This window comes from Aulostomus chinensis, chromosome 19 (assembly GCF_037954235.1).
Source record: "Aulostomus chinensis isolate RoL2024-O1b breed Wild chromosome 19, RoL_Achi_v1.0, whole genome shotgun sequence".
NCBI lineage: Eukaryota > Metazoa > Chordata > Actinopteri > Syngnathiformes > Aulostomidae > Aulostomus > Aulostomus chinensis.
Genome location: NC_141338.1, coordinates 18,593,305 through 18,612,970, shown reverse-complemented (window position 1 = coordinate 18,612,970; position 19,666 = coordinate 18,593,305). Strand labels below are relative to the sequence as shown.

At 45.5% G+C, this 19,666-nt stretch overlaps 1 protein-coding gene across 2 annotated transcripts in view; it reads right to left on the bottom strand.

Annotated features, from left to right (window-relative positions):
• Positions 1–19,666, bottom strand: part of stxbp1a (syntaxin binding protein 1a) — a 38,731-nt gene that overhangs the window by 7,375 nt on the left and 11,690 nt on the right. The window contains exons 2-19 of one of the 2 annotated variants that reach the window (XM_086187190.1): positions 16,720–16,769; positions 15,438–15,519; positions 15,255–15,331; positions 14,786–14,864; positions 13,351–13,454; positions 10,827–10,975; positions 9,675–9,759; positions 9,358–9,488; positions 9,133–9,240; positions 8,978–9,038; positions 7,925–7,990; positions 7,757–7,837; positions 7,107–7,245; positions 5,861–5,970; positions 5,586–5,687; positions 5,059–5,144; positions 3,074–3,228; positions 587–744 (exon numbers count right to left, since the gene is read on the bottom strand). In XM_086187190.1, coding sequence (XP_086043316.1) covers positions 635–744; positions 3,074–3,228; positions 5,059–5,144; positions 5,586–5,687; positions 5,861–5,970; positions 7,107–7,245; positions 7,757–7,837; positions 7,925–7,990; positions 8,978–9,038; positions 9,133–9,240; positions 9,358–9,488; positions 9,675–9,759; positions 10,827–10,975; positions 13,351–13,454; positions 14,786–14,864; positions 15,255–15,331; positions 15,438–15,519; positions 16,720–16,769 — 1,775 coding nt within the window. In that variant the 3' untranslated portion in view covers positions 587–634. The remainder of the gene's footprint in view (positions 1–586; positions 745–3,073; positions 3,229–5,058; positions 5,145–5,585; positions 5,688–5,860; positions 5,971–7,106; positions 7,246–7,756; positions 7,838–7,924; positions 7,991–8,977; positions 9,039–9,132; positions 9,241–9,357; positions 9,489–9,674; positions 9,760–10,826; positions 10,976–13,350; positions 13,455–14,785; positions 14,865–15,254; positions 15,332–15,437; positions 15,520–16,719; positions 16,770–19,666) is intronic. The other variant, XM_086187191.1, reaches the window with a different exon arrangement.

Genomic DNA, 19,666 nt, shown 5'->3' with positions numbered 1-19,666 from the left:
AGGAGGAGGGGAAAAAGGAGAGAATCGTTGTAAATCCAACATTAATTCAAGGACTTTGTGCTGAAAGAATTACAAACCAAGGTGATTGTCATTGCGAAGGGTTAGAAAATAATCAGAGTAAAAACTGATAAAAATGGATCTGGGGATAGATTAAATCTGATATGAGTGTTCAATTAATCCACCCAGCTGAGATGATGGGAGGAGGCAGCAGGGATGGGATAGACCCTCTCAGGCATGGCCGCTTGTCGGACTTGCAGACTTGTGATGATGCACCAGATGGAACAGAGAGTTCAGACGGCCGTCGGACTCCACCAGTCTGCAAGTCCGATGACGTTTGAAGGTTTGGGTTGGAGTAGCAGACGTATGATTCCCACTCTGACTGGCCAAACCTGAGCCTGTTGGGAGTGGAGCCTGCTGGAGCGGTTCATGCAGTGAGTAAAGGTCATGGAGCACCCATCCCTGAGGGACACAGGGAGGAGGAGGGTGGAGGTACATAAAACGGTACTGAGTGATCAAAGAAGGAAGAAGGAGGAAGCCCTTGTGCTGTGAAGGTTCAGAAAGGGCTTCTTTGAGCGGCTGCCTTTACTTTTTTCAGTGTGATTTCTTTCTCCCTCCCTCCCAATCTGTCTCTGCCTCACTCGTCTGAGGGGTCTGCGTCCTCAAAGGACACCCTAGTGGACTCTCGGAAGTCGGGGTGCTGCAGGTCCGATAAGAATTTGGTGGGGGTGAGCATGTGGGTAGAACCTGTGGAGGAACAGAGGCGGCTTCACCACTCGTCTCTCAGCACATGCCACGCTCCTCCCCCACTCGCTCCAAATACAAAAGGGTTAAAACAGGCAACCTGTCGTACAAGCACGCAGAGACACACTCGTCTACTGACGGCTCACACACACACACACACACACACACACACACACACACACAAACACACACACTCACCATGTTGCACACAGAACACAAAAAAAACGTGGACGCAGAGACACAGAAAAAGACACGGCATGGCTGCAATTTAAAGACAACAGTTGTTTTTAAAGAGAACAGCTGAAGCAGAGCACAACAGAAACGAGTCAGACACCAACACAGAGAAGCTTTGAGACATCAAATCAACAGCACAGAGGGGCATGACATAGAAAGGTCTGTTTCAGTAAGACGTAGCACACAGTAGGCAGGTCGCAAAAGCTATCCGCAGCAACATCTTCACGATATTTTACGCACTTCAAGTGCCTGAGCGTAAGTGCTGTGGTAAAGATGCCAGAGTCCTGATCTGGGTGAAGGAAAGTCAGAACGATACTTGCTTCGTCCTACTTCAGCCATGTTGTGCTGTAATGGATGTTTTTAAAAGTAAAAGTGTATCTAAACCCTGAAACCGAACAGAAACACAGCGGGTAACCGCGGCTCAATGACTACTGTGATCAACTGGAGCAGCTACTCTGACCTCGTTAGCTGCCCGAGACGCGTCACCGTCCGCTACGTCTCTGTTTTTGGCAGCAGGTTGATATTCAAAATGACAGAAACTCAATAGAAATATGCAGCGTCATCAAATGTGCTTCTACGCTGCTGTGTGTGTGTGTGTGTGTGTGTGTGTGTGTGTGCGTGTGTGTGCTCATAATTGCTCCATAATGAGGCTTTTAACCAACAGCAGTGAGGACATCCTGGCTGATCCTCACCTGTCTGAAAGTAAAGACTTGATTTTAGGGTTTGGGGTTAGAATTTGGCACTTAGCTCAATGGTTGGAGTCAGAGTAGAGGCTGGAGAATGCATTATGGCAAGGACCTCACAAAGATACAAGGGTGTGTGTATATGGGGGGAAGGTTTTGGAAGCCTTGTGTGGTATAAAAACTAACCTTATCAGGACCCTGGTCCTCACAGGGACCAGAGACTGGTCCTAATGTGGTACAGCATAATTTAGGAGTTCCTGCTGAAGTGTGAATTGACTTTTGACTCGGCTTTGGCTGCCCTTATGAATGGAGGTCAATGAATGTCCTAAAAAGGATAATTGTGCAAACACGCACGTGTGTGTGTGTGTGTGTGTGTGTTCTTGTACTTGCTACATATTAAGGACTAGAATATGCATTTAACCAACAGAGTGAGGACATTTTTGGAAAGTGAGGACAATTTAGCCGGTCTTCACATCTTCAAAGGGCTGTTTGAAGGTCAAGACTTGGTGTTAGGGTCAAGGTCAGGGTCAAGTTCTGGTTAGGTTTAGGGTCCTGGTTCGGGTCAGGCAGTCAGTTTAGATGGTTAGGTTTAGGGTGAGGGGCTAGGGAATGCATTCCTCAGAAAGATATAAGTACAAGGATGTGTGCGTGTGTGTGTGTGTGTGTGTGTGTGTGTGTGTGTGTGTGTGTGTGTGTGTGTGTGTGTGTGTGTGTGTAAAGTCCAGAAGATAGGCAGATAGTGAGAGAGTCACCTCTACGTGAGATGGAGCTGGGAGCTGTGGATGTCACAGAACAAGGTGGAGGTTTGATTTGAATTCATCTTGGCCGTATTAACAATCTACTATCATAATCATCACTGGAAAACTGCACTGACGGCGCAGCAGAAATGACACTTGTCAGATGGGACACGCTAGGCTGACGCGGGGGATTGTGCACGTCTCCAGTGTGTTCCAGGCGTAAGTCTGGCTTGGTATTGGCGCGAGATGTCGGTACTTGTCAGCTCACTTTAATCATTCTGTGTGATAATCTGTGCATTTGACCACATAAAGCAACTTCACTCTCATAATCACAACACAGTACACTGATGGAGGAGAGAGAAACAGATCATTACAGGTTAAAACGTTCATTTTTCTTATTTCTAACAACCGACTGTTTTTTCCAGACTCAGACAGGAGGATGTCCGACCCCATCCATATTTCTCCTACACCCCAAAGCCCAGTCTGGACCTACGCCTGCTGTTTCACTGTCACGTCGTCTTCTTAAAATGCTCCTCCAAGTTAGGATGCAGCTTCACACGTATGTCCACGCAGCGACACGCCCACTCTGTCTGAAACGTTACACTGACTGTCTACAGCCTGCGTGATAACCTGTCATCTCGCTCTCAGCCTGCGGTGCCCCCCTGTTGCACTACTCACCAATGATGGCTTCCCACTTCCCATTGGCCTGTGTGACCTCATAGGCACAGCGCATCTCACTGAAGGAAACTCCCCCGATGACGAAAACCATAACACGCGGCCCAGTGCGGTACTCTCCAGGTGTTTTATTCTTGTGCCAGTGGCCATACCGAGCGCTGCCGAGAGAGGAAGGCAAGTTCACGTTAGAACAGTTTCCTAAAGTAGGTTTTCAGGTCAGCCCCCCCCCCCCCCCTCCCACTGTACGGGTTCTAGAGACACATGAGCCCCCCACTACCCCTCACCAGAGACGTCACAGTCCCGACCCCACACACTGGCCACACGCTAATATTACACTACTATGTATTGACAGACTTATCCAAACACAAATTTTAATAATTCAAAAATTCAACGACTATTTCCTCTTATTATTGTGCTATTTGTAGCATCAGAAACGGTTAAGCCCTTTTCAGTATGTTTCAGATCATTTCTTTATTTCTGGAAATCATCTTGTGACCCTCCATCCGTGTCCCCTGTGGTACAGTAAAGGGATTCTCTGCAGAGAAAACAGACTCCGACAGTTACACACAAGAGCATCGCACAATCCCAAAATAACAAAATAAGCTTTATAAAAGTGCGCATCAATTCGTGTGGAAACTCACAAACGTGTGTTCCAATTCACACACCATTTTACAGATGCACAAATCAGCATGATTGAATATCAATACCTTACACACATACATGCAGATTTTTAACGTTAATTGCACAGATTAGATAACATTTACTTTGAAAAGCTTTCTGCGCAAGACAGCGTCTTCAGATATTCACGTGGTGTGTTTTTGGTATTAATGAATTTGTTGGATTCAGTGCTGGGTGTGGAGGAGGAACTGTAAATGAAGATTTGTACCAGAGGAGGCTGAATCGATACTCGTCTGCAGCTTCCTCACACACTGAGGAGTGAGGATTAGTGGGGCTCACTGTCATCACTTCAGAGACTAAACACACACTCGTGCAGCCAGAGTTGGAAATATTGATGATCTGCATTCAGGTCAGCTGTCAACAGAGAGATGTGACTCACTGCAGAGCTGTTTTTGTTTTCAAACGTGTCTTTCAGAGTCTTAATACAGTGATGATGACACGAGCACATACAATGCTGCACGTAGCTCCCCTTTTATTAAGATTCAGCTGATCACATCATTTTGCGATGAGATCGGCTGAATTATTGAAGAGTTTCGATCAGAATGTCACATTTACATTTTAAATTTAATCCGTAGAAGATCATTTTTGTCATGAAAACATAAAATAGCTAAAACAGCGATGATGGTACCTCCCATCACTGCCCTTGGAACGTTCCACGCCTCACGACTCGCCATCTGCATCTCTCTGCTTTGAACTGTCAAATATTGATCCCCACTATCGATCCACCTCTGCTCTGTGTTTGTGTTTTAAAGGAAAACTCCTATGGTGGTAAATATCGTCAAACCTCCCTGGAGCCAGACGAGAAGAGAGATGTCTCTCGCCTGTGGACATTAAGGAACTGTGACCCACAGAGACCAGCTGACTTAGCTTAGCATTAGCTAGCTGAGTAGGGGTTGGGCTGTGTAGCATCAAAAATCATCAAATAAACCAACCCAAACAGTGACTGACTGTATTAATAGAACAAGGTTGTGTATAACATTTGCTGTGAAATAATTTCAAATTATGACAGATTGTAATTTTGTAATCCGACGCGCAGCCTCTCCTGACTGGGGGCAGTGATATGACACAGCTGTGCTGCTACTAATCACAGCCGACTTTGTGGATGAGAGGATGAAATTCAACCTGATCTTTGGGAAGAAGTATACTAATAATGACCACTTGCGCTAATTTTTCTGGTGGCTAGCTGGTCTCTGTGGGTCTCCCCTCCCTAACACACAAGGGGATCTATCCTCTTGTTTGGTGCTGGCGTGTCCCTTTGAAGACAGCAACTGCCATGTAAGGAGATGGCACATGTAGAGTGTGTTGGGTACCTGACTGCAGTGGTGCTGAAGGAGGCAGAGGAGCGGGTGGAGATGTAAGGGTAGTGCTTGGTGTCCAGTTTATCATCAATTGCATCCTGTAGGGGTGGGGACAAAACAGATCTACGTCAGCAATCTTGTGTGGCGCACACACCCACACACCCACCCACACACCCACCCACACACGCGCACACACACACACACACACACAAACACACGCACACAAATACACACACCAACCCGTGAATAGGGGCTTCACAGTTGCATCCTGTCTCTTAGCAACCATTATGGAGGTCCACTGGAGAATTGGCTTTGCACAAATAAGCAGCTAAAAATAGTTAATGACACTCTGGCAGGAAAAACAGATGTTGGACCTCGATTGTTGTGGTCACCACCAAAGATAAATTAATGTGTTGTTTGTCCACTTTAATCTTTCATAAATGAGCAAACAAAGCTGCTGGCTGGTCGAGTAAAAGTTCTTTGTCTTCAAGACTAGAAATAAAATTAGGAAAACAATGACTTAGGTTCTGTAAACGCACCTCCATGATGTCCTTGACCAGAGGTGTCCAGCGGGACAGCTGATAGGTCTGCTCGCTCACGCGCTCCTTTCTGTCCACCTTCTTGCCTCGGCGCAGGGTGGACTGATGAAGAAAGAAACACAGACGCAATAGGAAACAGTGATTAGAGGTTTTACATGTTTGTACTCAAAAACAGCATCTGTGGTATGTATGATGATGATGGTGACGAAGATGACGACAATCAGGAGACTGGCAGGCTGAAAGACGCAGAGAGAAAGAAAACAGAGGTTTTGTACGTCTGTGACGATGGGGACGCCCAGGTGAGCCATGTTGGTGATGATCTCACTGTCCTCAGGAGGGATCTGAGCGTGCTGGATCAACTTGTTTAGATTCTCCTCTGTTATTCCTGCACACACACACACACACACACACACACACACACACACACACACACACACACACACGCACACACACACAAATTTAATATCTGTATATGATGTCTTCTTGTTTACTTTTAACACATTCCCTGTGTTTTATTAAAGAAGGGGAATAAATATCTTGCTTCTAGAGAACAGAAACTGAATAATTTCAGTGCACACTTCTGATGACACACTTCCTGTAAATGACTTACACTAAAAAAAATCCCTTGCAAACATCACATCTAACAGAGATGTGTTCAGTACTTCTGACTTTTCCTCCATGTTGAAGCAAACAGCCCAGAGTCCAACATTTCTGACTGACGACCATTTAAATATCTACAATTCCGTTGTTGTTATTATTCTATTTACTTGTTTTTTTTTCCCAGCAGAGCCTGCAGACGTCGTATTTAGCAACCTGGCGTCAGCTGCACGGATCAAGCGGGTTTAGTCCCTTTATGTTCTTCTACACCTCTTCTTCTTCTCTGTCTCCCTGTATTGTTACTGGCTTGTGCTGATCAGCTGACTTATTGGCACTCCAGTCAGGCCGCGGGGCTTCATATGTGACAATTGAGGCCTCAACAAAAAGACAGCGGAATGACAACTCCTTGTCTTCTCGTTATTGGAAAGGTAGAATGTTAAAAATCAGTTTCCAGTCAAATTTTTTGGTAACTTGTTAGCATATTTAACCATTTATCAATGCTATTTGCGCGAATGCTTCACCGAGCTTCGGCTGTTCACACAAACATTTGGTGACCCCTGAGCCCTGTGTTGAGAAGCTGATGTAGATGACAGTGTTGAGAAATGCATTTGTTTCTTCATCTACAGCTTTTATCATTTACGTTAATTTTGAAAAGGGTTCTCATCAAGTTCAGCAGACAGACGCTGCCCTTGAGTCTCAGTTCCCAACTGACTGTGAGGTTAATTACCAGCTTAATGCTCCTGCACTCTGAGCATTTCCGTACATTTGTAGTAATGAAATATAAGTTAAAAGGAGAGATTAAACAAAAGCCAAAGCAGCAGCAGAGAGAAAACTATTTTTGAGAGCACAAATAAAATACAAAAGGCTGCTTTGTCTTGAGCAGTTTGACAGACTTCCGAATGGAGCCTGCAGCCTCCTTCTCACCGTTCTTGAGGAAGATGTAGAGCAGGATGATGCGGATCTTGTCATATGTACTGACGTTGGCATCCAGCAGGATGGGAACGATGGCCCTCATGGGGTCTTTGATCTTCTCGCCCTCAGCATCTGTTCCCATAGCAAGATCCTGCAACCCAGAACCCAGAACTGGTATCATGTTGGGGGTTAAAAACCGCCTCAGCACCACAATTCTCCATTACAAACTTCAAACTACAGGGGATTTCAGAACTCATCACCTGTACAACTGCGTTGTTGGTTCCAACCTAAGCAAGTTTTGTGGTTTGCACACACTTAACCTATTTTAACGTTTTGTGCAATAAAAAGTGCAATGTGAATTTTAAAGCGTTCACGTGTCTTTGATGAATCGATGCTGAAGCTCAAAGCTTTTGTGGTGATGTTGGGGTAGCACGTCCAAAGTGTGGCTCATTTGTAGCGTAACCTTAGTTTCTACCAATAGATTTCAGCTTTAAAAACCATAAAAATGGTGTTCATCACATTCTCACTCACTAAAACCAAGTAACCTGGCTGTGCTACCTCGCAGGTTGGCTGTCAAACGTATGTCACACCTGCCTTGCTATATTGGTTCTTTCTTCCTGACCCCTCATTTCCTTCTCCACCCTCCATTCTGGTTTCCTCACCTGTTCAACACGGCACAGCTTGTCCACTGTTCCCTGGTAGTGCTTCATACAGTCCTCAGCCAGCTGCAGGTGAGTGGAGTACTGAAAAACACCAAATACACAAAGTCAGCACTGACACACACAGGGAAAAACACACACACACACACACACACACACATATGCAGGCACCTTGCTGAGCTCCTTCTGATACTGAGGCATCTTCTTCAACATCTGGGACAGGTCCCTCATTGTGGTCTGTTGAAAGAAAAGCAACATTGAATTAGGAGGTGAAATAATAAAAGTGTGACAGCATCAGAAATATAATATTTTGTTTTCGATGACAAAATGTTGGTTCACCAATATTTGAAACACCTAAAGACTAAAGTCCTCATGTTGTTTATTTGATTTTAGTCATCTAAGCCTGAATCACATTTAATTATTTTAGTCCTGGTTTTCCATTCGCCAACAGTTTTTAGAACAGCTAAAAAAAGAACAGTTAGTTTTTAGAGCTTGCTGACAAAAATGGTCGGAAGGAAATGAGTGCTTGAGCGCTAGGCCTGGATGCATCCTCACATCCCAGATATCTCACACTCAAAGGCACAGCCTGCAGAGGAAACTGCAGGAGAGTTCATCATTCATAAGAACGGCCGCTGTTATCATTGTACCCAGAGGTAAAAATAGTGTAAACAGTGCACATGTGCGACATCCTAGTCCATTCCGCGAATGTGTTCCCTTTTTTTTTTTTTGGTGGCTCACTATAAATCAGCAAAAAACTACTTGGAAGGTCCCCTCTTGCCCAGAGAGTCATTTCCCTCAGCCGCTTCTCACACGTTACAACAACTAGTCTGGAGGCCAGAGAGGGAACCCAGGAGGCAAACAGAACCGGGCTTTCTTTTGGTGGGCCAGCTTGACAAAACCCGGAGCCCCTGGTAAGAGACGACGAATAACGCTCATAGAAATTTTCATCAGGAAAAGCCAATGACACTTTGGTCCTTCAACACGATCTCCTCAGCTTCACTTCCACATAGGAGCACCAGACTGAAAGTGTTTGAGTGTGTTTTTAGATTAAATCAAAGTCTGTTTGCTCCAGACATCGACTTGTCAGTGCTTGAAATGCAAAATACACTTTTTGGGTGAAGCATTGCTTTAATCAACCAAAATGTCGGTACATTTTCTTGCCATACATAAGCAGTGACCAAACTGAGGGATTTCGAGTTTAGCACCCATGACTGGCAGCTTTACCTTCTCGCCAGTGTTCATTCTCTTGCTGGAGGAAAACTCCTTCAGCTGGCGTGTCACTTCCCTTATAATCAAAAAGCAAAGGAGGAGCAGTCACTCCTGGGATTCAGTATTAAAGACAGAGAACATATAGACGTGTGATAAAGAAAAGTACTCACTGGGACACCTCGGCAATGTGTTTGTGTCTCAGGCTCACCCACAGGTCATCGTCTTCATGCAGCAGAACCTCCTTCTCACGAGAGTCTCCGATGCCACTGGTGTCATACCTGACGACCAAAACACATGATGCTGCTGTCCTCATGTAAAAAAGCTCAAGATTCTTAACTACACCTGAAACATAACCAGCAGGATGCGTTCTGCTCTTGTCATTCTGTTTCCCCTACTTGTAGACGTCATTTTCGATGGGCAGCAGGTCGTAGCCCATGGCCTGGAAGGTGAGTTCATGCAGGACAGGTGAGACGGGGTCAAACGCCCTATCCAGGATGATCAGCTGTGAGCGAGCCTTATCTGGACCCTAATGAAGAGAAAGACACACGCACAGGAAGACAGATAGTGAAAGGAGCAATAAGGTAAAGGTATCTGTACAAGTGTGATGTCGCCCTGTCACATTCTGAAGCCCTGCTTAACCGATATGCATCAATTCAGTTAATAAAAGCCTAAAATAAGAGACAATTGCGAGGCAAGAGGGGACAAAGCTCACCTCCCCCATGGTGGGATCATCAGCCTTGTAGGCATCCAGTTTGTCCTGCACCAGCTGAGCCAGGGTGGCGTTATCTTTGTACTCCCTGACGGACGCGTAGAGACACCAGAAGAAAGTGAGATGCAAAGGAGGAAGTGATGGACAAAGATAAAAAATAAGTTATAGGAACTTTTTCATAACATTTCAGACAGTAAGCCTTCTGTTTCTATGACAGCAGTATGTTGAATCAGTACTGTAAGGAAAAAAACATTTGTGTGATTTACAACCCCCCCAGACACCGTCATCTTCATATCAAAGATGATTATTATTCCAAGCAGATGCTTTCATGCCTTAATATTCATTCATATTTCTGTTTTAATGGTGTTTAATAAATCCCTTTTTCCAAATATCTCGCCTCTGTACAGTACCCGTGTTCCTTTGAGGGTTGTCATAAAAAGAGGTGTGGTCTCATGCGTTTTTGTCCCATTTCTATCTCGATGCGGCACAAAGCAGTTGTGTGACTGACAAAAACAACACACACGTGCTTGTGTCCATGTCACAGTATTTTCCTGCTCTTGAAAGGATCAAAATCCCCAGATATGACATTTCAATAGAAATACCTGGTGCAGGTGTATTAACTCTTAAAGGGGGTAGGAGGCGACACTGCGATTAGTCATTGGTGGACGTTACCAAATACCCAACACACAATTAAAGCTTTGTGCTGGAATATGGTGCTGCAGGGGTGATGGATTTTTGTTGGCCAGCCCAGAAGTTGGCGTCATCACAGGTCCCCTTGAGCAAAAGTCCGTGAGATTTGGACATTTTACTGTGGATTGAGGAGAGTTGCTTGTGCCTTTTGGAATGATAATCTTCACAAATGAACTCCCCTTTTAGGATTGGGGGAAGCATTAAATGCTTAAGTACAAAGCTAACATGCTAAAATCAAACGATGCGGCCAGGCTTAACTTCCTCATCACTACAGCTAGCATGTAGCCACTAAATGCAACAATCAGTCGTTGAAATGATTTGAATGGACCTTACACGCCCAAAGGTGCTGCACCATCCACCTTTGACCTTGAACTTAAAAAGGACCCAAAATCTGTCTCAGTCAACCGCTTCCTTCAAGTTGCTTGTGTGTACGGCTGCCTCCGAGTGGCTCCCCTCGCTACTCACCCTCTGTATCTGACGGCAGGGTACTCCTTCAGCGTGGCACAGAGCGTGGCCAGCTGCTCAGCCAGCCTCTCCATCACCGGGTTCTTCAGCTGGGTCTTATGAGGGCTGTAGAAACTGTGGAAGGCGTCTGGATTGTCCAGGGAGTACACCTGCACAGACAAATACATAAATTCAATCTTACAATTTTGCCCTCCTACTTTCTATTTCAGGTCCTGCAACTTCCCACTCCTTCCTTATGTAATATGCGCACAAATGAAGAAGGGGACACTCCAGGGACTTTGCACGATGTTCTCTACAGGTTCTCTTCAGGTTCTCTGTGGGTGACAAACATCCCTAACCTTTTCAGAACAATAAGAATGTTTGAAAAGCATCTTCTGTTCGTGACGAAGTCCTGCAGTTCAAAGTTCCCAGTACGATTTTAGGAAAAAGTTTCATTCTGGATCATTTTTAAACTGTTTATCGATAACAAGAAGATTTAGGACGTAAGGACTATGTTCTCTTTAGGTTTCTATAAGAGGAGAGGTTACCCAGCTAAGTTGCTCAGAACATCCCCCACTGTTGCAAAGCGTGTCACCTTGCCATGTTCCCACAGGTCCTTAAATGTTAGGGTAAATAATTCAATGAGGAAACATTGGGAGTACTCTGGTAACATTTAAAAGAGTATTTATGAGAACACCGCTGGAGACTGTTCCTTCTACCCGGATGTCTGCAGAACCTGTAGTGACACTACTGAGGGGACTTGAAGGGACAAACCAACAATCATCTTCTCAGAATGTTAACACAACTAAATGTCTCCTTGAGGGAACATATTATGTTCCCCAAAGATATCAATTAAAGTTTAGTTGTCCCAAATGTTCCGCAAAAGTCTGCCAAACACTGCCCTTTTGTGACCTGCCGCCGCCAACTGAGACATTCTGTCTGCACGTTCCAGTATGTTATGACTGATTCGAAACATTTTCACGCGGAGAACTTCAAACTCAGCGGGTCATCGTGGACAAACAGGTTCTGTTTACTGTAGAAATGAGCTGGAGGTGTTGTGATAGGATCTTCTTCCCGTATCTCCTCTCATCTTCCGTCTTTGTCTGTGCCTCCCCTCTCCTTTAATCTCGTCTCCTTTGTCTGTTCACTCTCCTCACGTCTCCTCTTTCTTCTTTCCTGCTCCACTCCCTCTCATCTCCTCACCTCCCTTCTTTCCTTAAATCCTTCCTCACATCTTCTTGATCCGTCTTCCCTCTCTCATCTGTCCCGTTTTTGCCATTCTTTTCTCCCTTTCTCCTCTCTACTCTTCTTTCATTCCCTTCTTCCTCTCCTCCTCTCCTCTTCTGCTCAGTAATGTCGTCTCTCATGTCCTAGGTTGCTTTCCTTCCTTCCCTCTCTCATTTATTTTTCTCCTCTCGTCCCCTGCATCACTCACTACCACTCCCTCTCCCACCCCATCTGTCCAAAGTCACATGACCACACTCCTGTTCCGCAGAAGGGTGCCTGTGTTAGCCTGGCTAGGATTGGCTAACGTCTGCTGTGTGGATCCTGCCTCATCCAATAGAGGCGAGTGAATCAGCCTGTGGGTGGAGCTGTGAGGCAGCACTTTGCCTGGAGCATTAAAACCACTGACTCTGAATTAATCATAGTAGACAGGAGAGAGCAAAGCATTGTGGGCCAGGCAGCATCTTCAGATAGGAAGCAAGAGAGAGAGCGAAGGATGGACAGAAGGGGAGAAGGGCAGAGGGAAAAAATATGTGATTTAGGAATAAATAAAAAACTTGGGGACACTCAGAGTGCGCCAACCACCGCCAAGGCAATACAACATCATTTGATCTAGAGCCAATTCACAATCTAATCGTTGCTCCTCTTCTTACCGAATGTCATGAAAATCCATCCTCAGTGTTCTGAGTTCTCCTGCTAACAGACAGACAAACCTCCTTGGCAGAGGTCATTCCTTCTGAGCAATGAGCAAAAACAGGGAACGAGGGATGGCGAGATTACAAAAAAAAAACAAATGAAAGATGAAAGTGGGACAGGACATGATGGAGGCGGCAGGGTTTAAGACGTTTGAGGAAGGTGGAGAAGCGAATAGAAGGGAGGAGAGCTGGCAAAAGGCTCTAGAACAGTCTGGCAGTAAACACAGCAACTGGTGAGTCAGTGGCATTGTGCCAGGTGACCACCTGAGCGTGTTTGTGTTCTCGCTCCCCTCTTCCTCTCCTTTCATCCAGAGAACTCTGCTCCTATTCCTGTCTGCGTCTTTGGCGGCATCTCCGCCCTCTCCACTGTCTTAATCAATCTCCTCTCGCTCAGGCTCCAGGTTTCTATCTCTCAATCTCCGTCTCTCTGGGTTTCAGTCACAGCCACAGACAAAAAAGAAACATACAAGCCAACCTTCACTGCTTGTTTTACAGGAGAAAAGAAAGACCGGCTCTGTTTCCTTCATCTCAATCACCGACGAGCTTGATTTCACCTCCAGCTGCTGACCGGATGTGAACGCACCCTTAGTCACGGTCTGCTGCGCCATCTCCATAGAGATGCTTACCTGAGACTCGTAGGGCAAGAAGGCGATGTTAATCTCCGTCAGAGTTTTGATGGTTTTGGATGCCCGGCTCTTCACCAGCTCATTGAACAGAGGATCAGGACAGGCTGCAAGGGAAGAGAACCGAGACCAGGTTAGACCGATGCTATGGCTGCACTCTGACAGCCAAAGGTTTTGAAACATCAGTCAGGAGATGAGTGAGATTATTTCATCGAGCTGACAACAAAACTCGCAACAGTTACTTCACTTGTTTGGCCACAGAATGATTCATGTTTGTTCTTCCCTTAAGGACAAGAATCTTTGAGTGTTCTCCTCCAAAAAAGATCAAATGAATACTCCTGTTATGTACATTTTAAGCATCTTGTTATCAAAAGTGAAGGTGTTTAAACATTTTATCTCGATAAAGCCTAAAGACGAACTTCAGCTGGCGTCGTAATGGCTTTGGCAAAGCAGGCTAATGCAGGACCTCACGGCTCTGGCAACATCTCCCGTTCAACCACTGCAGGAGCCTCTCGGTTGTCCCTGCAATGGTTAAACAAGCCCCACTGAGCTAAAACTCCCCGCCAGCAGAAACTGCTGATGCTTGCCTGAGTTTGCCATGATTTCATGAAGACAATTGTTTCATCATTATAAACTATGGCTCCAACCTTGGGTGTGTCAAACTACTGAATTGAAGAGACAAATCTGGCTTGATTCAGAAAATCCAGCAGCCCTTGTCGATGCTGCCTGACCAGCACAGTTAATAAGTCTAATTAACAGCTGTATTATTGGGGGGAGTTTGACATCAAACTCTGTTCTAGTAACAGGCAAACGATGTTATCATGTCTTAGTGAATAGCATTCATCATCTCCTCAACAGTGGCCAACCTAAACAGCAATCAGCTTTGAAACTAGCAGCTCCTAAACACTGATTTATATTCAGTTCAGCTTATCTCATGCAAGCAGCTGTGTTACTACACCACCGCAAACAACTGAGTCAGAACTTCTCAGAAAGATGCCATATATGTATATATATATATATATATATATATATATACACACACACCAAGGGGTCCTTCCTGGTTTCTGCTTTTATTTTCAAGATAAGTTTGAGGTGCTGGAATTGATACTTGCAGGTGATCGGGACCGTACTTTACAAGATGCATAAAGAGGTCAGGGTTCCTAAATGACTCCATCAATGGAAGAATTGATCACTTGTACCAATCAATACCAATCCCACATTAAAAGCAGTTGAAAGACAACTCTGGACACCATGAGCGCATGAAACTTACCGACGAGAGAAATAAAGTAAAGAAACCAAATGAATGACTCATGGAATTGAGAGCGCGATCGAAAGAGAAAAGTTTACCGCACAGATGCAGGTAGAAGTACTTTGTGGAAGAACAACAAGTGTAGTACACAGAGCTGAGGCAACACTTCATTCATATGTTCATACTCACAGTCGGTGAAGAAAACATGAGCCGCCTTGTATTTAGCTGAATGAGGGTCTTTGAAGTCTCCAATAAGGGTGTGGACCGACTGAGGACAGACAGACAGAAGCAACCTGCGCATCAGATTATGGTTTATGTTCCGTGCAACACGGGCCAGGGAAGAACCTGCCGCAGCTTTGCAGCTTTGGGACTGCGTGCTTTACATAATGCCCTGGTTGAATAGTTTGATGTAATCTCCCTTCATATAATATTATATTTACAGTGCACTGTGAATTTTGTACAGCCTTCTAGGTAACAATGTGTGTGTGTGTGTGTGTGTGTGTGTGTGTGTGTGTGTGATCTGCCTCAACAAAGTCAACAGGCATGTGTTTGACATTGGGCAGCTGTCATAAACACACCTGAGAGAGAGAGAGAGAGTGAGAGAGAGACAGAGACAGAGAGAAAGAGAGAAAGAGAGAGAGAGACAGCAGGAGTGTACCTTCTCTGTGGGTGTAATCAGGTAAATGGCCTCCAGGCTGGGAAGGGGCTCTCGTCGCTTGTTGATGTCCTCAACAACTGGAGAAGAAGGTGACACAGACACAGCAGGTTCACAGTTACCGAGCCACATTAACGCACGTGTCACAGTCAAGGGGAGGGATTAGACGTGACCACGGAGTCTTACTGGTGATGCCCTCTGTCATGATGTCCGTCATCTTGCAGCAGGATGACAACATCCTCATGCTCAGCTGGTCCACAATCAGGGCCTGGTAACAGGAGAGAACATAACAGTGGGCCATCACAACAGTACACAGCACATCCAGACCCTGCAGTGAGAGACAGGAAAGGGTGGCTGAACCTTTACTACGGAGGAAACGCTCAGAGGCAGTGGGAGATGACACTGCGGCTGGTGACGTTCATGTTGCACCCCAAATGCACTTATTTCTAATTTGGAGTCTGATGACAAGCTCTTCGCCCGCTGTGCCAGACTGTGAGGCCAGAATATTCATTATCCAACTGATTTACATGATTTGGAAACGCCCACAAAGACATTTGTGCTTTCGATAACTTCCGTAGAGACTTCAGTCTTCCTTATCAACAGCCTGAGTAATGCTGCCTTGTCTAAGGTGGGCGATTGCGCCTGACCCTGTTGATACGAACACTCACTTGAGGGACTTGACTTGGCTAAATACGAGCGATGGGTGAGTATCGGCATAGAAGCATAGCGGCCTCTTCAAGTCGTCGTCCAAAACCAGACAAGACTCCAAAAATGTTTCATCAAGGCTTAAAACCAGCCAAAAACAAAATGGGATTGGTTGGAAAAAGCTGCAGTGTGCATCATAAAAAGGAAATTCTACTAATCCAAATATATATATATATAAAAAAAGTATCTGACTAATAAATCATCTGGCTGCTGCCGCACCACTTTCCTGCTGATACAGTATGCAAAAAGGCGTGAATGTGCAGTTGCCATGTGTGGTATGAAAGATCAGTCACATCAGTTCTGTCCCTGGGCACTTGATAAAAGACCTGCCACTCTTTAAAACAGTGTCCTAAAATGAGGGTCTAATTCTTTGCTGATGGTTTCCATTTCCAGCTCCAATCTGAACACATGAAGTCAGAAATCAAGGGAGCTCTCGTTCCTTCTGGACGCCGAGAAAGGGATTGAATTTCAGAGGGATTCAGCTGACCTGTTCATGGTGCTCTTTAACTGACCGTCATACATGATTGTAATATGGGTGTCCACTGTCAGACTCTCCGTAACGTCACACGTGTGGCAAATTCTCCAGTCAAGCTTCCGGGGTTTAAATAATCCAGGTTTTTGACTTGAACATGAGGTGATTTCCCAGACCACTTAGCAGGGGCGAGGACAGGTTTGACGTTTGGTGAGAGTCGCAGCCCTCCATGTGCACTTGACTCTAGCATGTTTTAGTTCAAATTTCCACTTACAGTTCGGGTCCTCTTACCTTCCATTCTCCCTTCTTCTTCACCTTCTTGATTACATCGTTCATAATCTCTGCAACAGAAAAACCAAGAGGAATCAGAATCTTCCAGTGGATGACAATGAACTGACAAACACACAAATGTCCTGTCTTATTACTATGATCATTAAGTTCATAATACATTGATGCCCGCAGGCGGACCTCGTTAGCAGGGGGAAAGTCATTTGTTGCACCCTGTAAAATGGAGGACACAACTTGTCAGGGTGGCGTCTTTTACACGCGCGAAGACGAGAGATGAAATCGTGAGGACATGTACATATCATTGGAGGGAATCTTTATCAAGGTCATCTTCCTAAGGTGGTAAAAGAGCAGTAATAAAACAAGTTAAAACAGCCTCACACGGCAGCAAAACCAGCACAAGCCAAGCATCTTGACATGACCTCTTTGACATCTATGAGAGGGGAAATGAGCTCAGTAACGCAGTGAATAATGACCATGTTCTCAGCATCCGAGTTTCACAGGGTTATCATTGGTGGCGCTACCTACAACACTCTCTTCCACAAAGGAACCACTGATGTGTCTGAGCCTCTGTGAGCAGAAATGTTGAGAGGCAAACAGGCGCGCTTCCTCCCTAACCCTTCTTCAGTGACATCGCAGGTACGGCCCACGTAGACCAGCCTGAGTGTGGCTGAGCCCCCTGAGTGCTGCCCCCTTCAGGCTCATCCCTGCTCCTTCCCGGGTGAGTTACCTGTACCTGGCCTCCAGCCTTCATGCAGTCAGGTATCGGCCTCTCCTTCAAACATAGGAAATGTAGTCCGGGAGGCCACTCTGGGCCCGGATGAGCGAGCCATGAGTGTGCTTTAAATGTTTAGCGCAGGGTGATGAGGACTTGGTCCTGAATAGAGAGGAGCTGGTTGGTCTGAGATCATGAATCCCTCCTCCTGCAACTGCTTCAATCACTTAGATTCCGGTGCGACACATTTAGAACAAAGCAAACATAATTCAATTGCATTTAGAGCTGAGTAAAGAATATCTAAAATCCCATGATGCAACTTTTGCACTGGAACCCAGTAACGTGCGGAGTCAAAGATGGCCTGCGGCGAGGTCAGTCAGCACAGATGTATTATGATGCATGCATGAACGCAAACTGGCTTGGGTCTTAACTGTGCTTCAATTCCCTGGCACTTGAGATCCACCAAGGAAAAATAATCCAGTCCAGTGTGATGTCACAGCACAGCGGTGACGCACCCCTGCCGATATTAGCCTGATCACTTTGCCAACCATCTGCCGGCTGTGTTCAGATAAATCTGCTTAGTGAATTACACTTGAACATCGGCTGGTTCGGTGTAAATATTAACACATAAGCCCTCCGGCCCTGGCGAAGACCTGGAGCCACACAGATAGATTAGGACAGATCAAAGAGGATTGTAGTAAAGATTACAGACCATGAATTACCGATTGGAAGAGCATCGCAGCCAGATCAGGTTCAGGGTGTGTTCATGCTACATTCCTCCTGGTGATAAAAACACAAGCTGACCACCCCCCTCCCCCTCCCCCTCCCCCCCATAAACTCCTGTGAGTCAGAGCCACTGTATCCGACCTCCTGTGGGAAAGATGATCTTGGAAAAGAGCAAAAATGATTCTCACTAAATGAGCGAGAGTTTCCCAGCTCGGCCTCAGTCTATTTCCAGCACCGTCTGTCCTGTCCAGCTGAGTCAGCACAACTGCGGATTAAATATTGAATCAAAAGAAAACACAAAGCAATGCTCATGACCCTGGGTTGGCCAAGGTAAGATTTATCTTATTTCATTTTACTTTATTTTTGTTGGCACAGAGGGAAATACATGTGCTCTGAGGCCATCGCTTTGTTTTGAGGCCACAAACTGTAACTTGTTAGAAAAAAGGAGAGAGAGAACACACAAAATAACAGCACTGAGTGAACGAGCCGCATCACGTGAACGTGAATTCATTAAAACAAGGGGACAAATTACGTGGTATCAAAACAACTAAACTGAGGGAACAAGTTGTGTCTCACGGCCTTGATTTCACTCGAGGGCTCCGTATCTTGAGTCTGTAAAGGGACGATTGCTTCCAGAGCGCCTGGAGCTCGTGACACGTTCAAGCTGAGGTTTTGAAACGGTTTCCTTTTCATTCCTTAAGAAAAATTTAGTTTGGGGTTTTGTTTTTTTTCATCCAGTGGCGACTCCAGACCACAGGATGAGACCCCTCAACAAACAAGGAGGCAGCGGGGATATCCGTCACTCGTTCTCCCTTTTCCTCTACTGCTGCTGATGCGTTTCCTCCCGGTCTGATAACGGTTCTCTGATACAAGCAGCAAGAGTGACAATACCCAGTGACTGGAGATTTTCTGACATCATTTGTCCTCCAGGAACAAACACACCCAAAAGAAAAGCATGAATCTGATTTCCAAAAGGATATTCTCACTCTACTTCCTATTTTTGATTCACAGCGAAAAGGCTTAAACACCAAATCTGCAGTAGCTTTAGCTCATTGGCTGGGTTGTTGTTTTGGTTTTGTTTCACTTTGTTTTTTTTGGGTGCAGACAACACATCAGATTCAAACAAATGAACCCCCGCACTGATGAGAGCATTGTTTTCAGATGTGTTTGCTGTTGCCAATCCAAATCACTGGGAATGTGAACGCAGTCGAACACTCCTCCACGTTATCAGAGGGTCTGTTATTCCTGGCAGCCAGTGGAGGGAGTTTGGAAACAGGAGGCTGAGGGGGGCTTGAGTCAGTGAGCAGACCACCATCACACACCTAAAGCTGAGCGTTACCTTTGGATTGTACTCAATATTGTTGTCGTCAGCTGGGACGAGGAGGGTCCCTCACCCACCCTCCCAGATAGGAGATCAAAATGTACAAGAGACCCACCTACTGACTGATCAGTTCTTCTGACACCCCCCTGTATTAGGGGTTTAGACTGTCATGTTAGTGGGAACTCTGGTGC